Source organism: Manacus vitellinus, unplaced genomic scaffold (assembly GCF_001715985.3).
Source record: "Manacus vitellinus isolate BGI_N305 unplaced genomic scaffold, ASM171598v3 scaffold_49_pilon, whole genome shotgun sequence".
Taxonomy (NCBI): domain Eukaryota; kingdom Metazoa; phylum Chordata; class Aves; order Passeriformes; family Pipridae; genus Manacus; species Manacus vitellinus.
In genome coordinates, this window is record NW_021940603.1 from 1,536,196 (window position 1) to 1,539,197 (window position 3,002).

A 3,002-nucleotide genomic window follows, 5' to 3' on the forward strand; every position below is an offset into this window, starting at 1 on the left:
GGTTTTACTTTCGCTCCGGAGCGCAGCGCGGGGAGGGGGCCAAGGAGCTCCCGGCCCACGGCCGCGTTCCCACGGCCGGGAACCCCCGCGGGTGTCCCCCACCCCACGCTCCCAACCGCTCCCATGGAAAACAGCCCCTTATTTAGCAGGAAAACACCAAAAAAACGCTCCTTTCCCCCGCACTTTTCGCGGCGCGGATGGAGGTTTTCCCAGCAGCGGAGCCATCCGCGCCCTTAGGGGTATTATTTTAGTAGGTAATTAATCAAATTCCCCTTTGCAAACACCTCGTCCCCCCGTTATCCAGCCGGAGAACCTCCGAGCCCAAAGCATTCCCGTATTTAATCCATCGTGTCGGAGCGCGCCCTCTTATTTCCATCAGGTGCCCGAGGCCGGGGCGATGGGCACATGTGTTTCCCAGGGAAAATAAACCCCGGGACTGTGCTGCGTAGCCTCATCCCGAGGTTTATTCTCCCCCCCCCCTCCTTCCCGTCATGTGTAGGGATAAAAGGAAGGAAAAAACACCCCAGGGGCTGGTCCGGGCGGATAATTTGCCGCCTCTCGGCGTGGGTTTGGCCTGGGATGGGAGGTGGTGGGGTCTGAATTTGGCCCGGGATTGCTGGTGGGGTATTAATTTGGGAATGACGGGGGGGTTGGAAATGCTGTTGTGTAATTGAGGCTTGGGGGGGGGGAACGGCTCGTGCCCGGCATCACGTGTGCCGGAGTGGGATTTCGTCTTCAGCAGGGATCACACGCTCTCCACCTTCCAAACACCGCCCCAACGAGCCCCCAGGAAATTCCCAGGTGTGATATTCCTGAGCTAAAACCTCTGCTGCAGCCTCAGGTTGGGCTGCTGGTGACTTTGGAAGAGGGATGGAGCCAGGAATTGGGAGTTTGGGGCCATAGTACGGAGCCGGGGCTCGACCTTTACCATGTACGCAGGGGATGTAAACAAGGAATTCATCTTTAAATCCTCTGTCGGAGCTCGGGGGCTCCTGCTCTTCCTTCTAAGTTTTCAAATTAAAAACAAACAAGCAAACAAACAAAACCATTTAACCAGCCCAGAAATAAATACAGGTTTATTTTACATCGCTCTGTTTTCAGCTGGCTCCAAGTTTTCTATTCCCAAGTTTCCTCCTATTATCAAGATCTAATTTGAGGTGATATCTTTTTATTCCTGGCCCCCCCAAAAATCTATTCTGCTTTATATTAATATACCCAGTTTGGGGGGCTGTGCCTTGACTGGGGAGATTATAGATTTTCTTTTTATAATGTGATTTTTGGCAGGGAATGGGGCCTCACGTGGTTGTGTTTATTCCCCCCCCCCTCCAGTTTAAATCCAGTTTTTATAGTCGTGGTCGAGTCTTGGAGAGATTCTGGGATTTCAGGGAGTTAAATGGTAAAAATCCCCCCTGGTTATTTAAATGAATTTGGGGTTTATTTGGGTCAGGGAACCTGAGTCCCCCTTGGCTCTGATCCCTCGGCCTTCCTGCGTCACAGGGATCTGAGGAGGTGCTTCCCTCCACGCCCATCTTCACCTGGAATGCTTGATTTTTCCATTAAAATGTAATATAGATCTATTTTATCAATATATTTATATGCATGGAAATACAGTTGGATAAGGAACAGGCTGGAAAAGCCTGGGACATCTCCCCAGGGGAAGCAGGGAAGGGAATTCCTCGACAGGAGGTGCTGGCAGGGGGGTTGTTTCTGTTTCTCCGAAGGCAGGAATTAAATGTGACAGTGGTGGGAAGGAGCCTGGATCCTGCCCAGTCCATCAATTCCCTTCCCACGAGTTTAAAACCAGCCCTTCTGCTGCCATCCCAATAATTTGGGCTCCTCTAGGAAGGATCCAGCAGCCTCACAGTTGTTTTTTTCCCCCCTTGTTTATGTTGGATTGTGACTTGGAAAATTAACGAAAAAGTAATTTTTCTTTTTTAATCAACATTTAAAATTTTTAAATTATTTTTAAAATTGATTTTGATACTCAGCAGGAGCAGGGAATACTTTTATTTGCTCGAGGCAATCCCACTCCAAGAGTATTTTGTATCCAGAGCATGGTGGTGAGGGAAGAAGAAGCATCTTCCCCCTTAAAGATTAGTTTTATATCCCTTTAAAATCTTTAAAATTCCTATTAATGGGAAAGAAAGATAGAAAAGAAAGACTATATAAAGATATAAAGAAAGAATATTTTTAAAAAATGGGCTTTCTGTGGGGAATGAGAAGTAAAACTCAGCCACCCTAGCACTGACTTTTAGACAAGGATCGGATAAAACTGAGGAGTTTGATAAGTAGCAAAACTCCATTTATTATCCCCAAACCAGGGAGATTTGGGGGGTTCTGGTTGCAAAGGTGCCTTTTAATTTCTGCTTCTGCCGTAATTTTCAGAGATGGGAAAGGAAAGCACGAGGGGGATGTGAAGAGGGGGAGGGGGAGCCTGGAAATCACTGTAATATTAAATATATCTATGAAATATGTATAAAACTCGGGTGCTTTTGCCCCGGTTAAAAGTTGCTGGAGGGGGAGCGATGCCGGTGCCTCCCCAGGGGCTTTGCTGGGGGTGATTTTATGGCATTTCCTCCTATTTCCAAAGGAATTACCCTTAAATAATTCTCTCTTGAGCAGCAATTCGGTTCTCGTTTCAGAGTGTTTTTGCTTTATTGATTATTTGCTTATTTTCCACCCAACCCTTTGTTTTCCAGCCCAAAATGCTGGTGATGTTAAAGATTAGGATGCACATCCAAACCTTTTTCGGTGCCCACACGGACATCCCATCTTTTCCTGCCTTATTATTAATTGCTTTAATGAGATGTTTAATTAGGGGAGCGGAATTCCCGTGCACACCAGTTGCTTTGCCGGGAAAAGCCCCTGGAACCTCTCCACGCGTGTCTGGGAATGCACGTGGGGAGCAGAAAATTGAATTTGGGGTGCTCAGAGTGAGGCTGCTCTCAGTCCTAGTCCTGTATCCTAAACTGGATATATATTTTAACTTTCGGTGCCTTTTA

At 47.4% G+C, this 3,002-nt stretch overlaps 1 protein-coding gene across 1 annotated transcript in view; it reads left to right on the forward strand.

The window, feature by feature from the left end:
- Positions 1–2,525: 2,525 nt before the first annotated feature.
- The window catches only part of IGF2BP2 (insulin like growth factor 2 mRNA binding protein 2), a 19,430-nt gene continuing 18,953 nt past the window's right edge, over positions 2,526–3,002 (forward strand). Inside the window, exon 1 of the mRNA XM_029962648.1 lies at positions 2,526–2,531. Coding sequence (XP_029818508.1) covers positions 2,526–2,531 — 6 coding nt within the window. The remainder of the gene's footprint in view (positions 2,532–3,002) is intronic.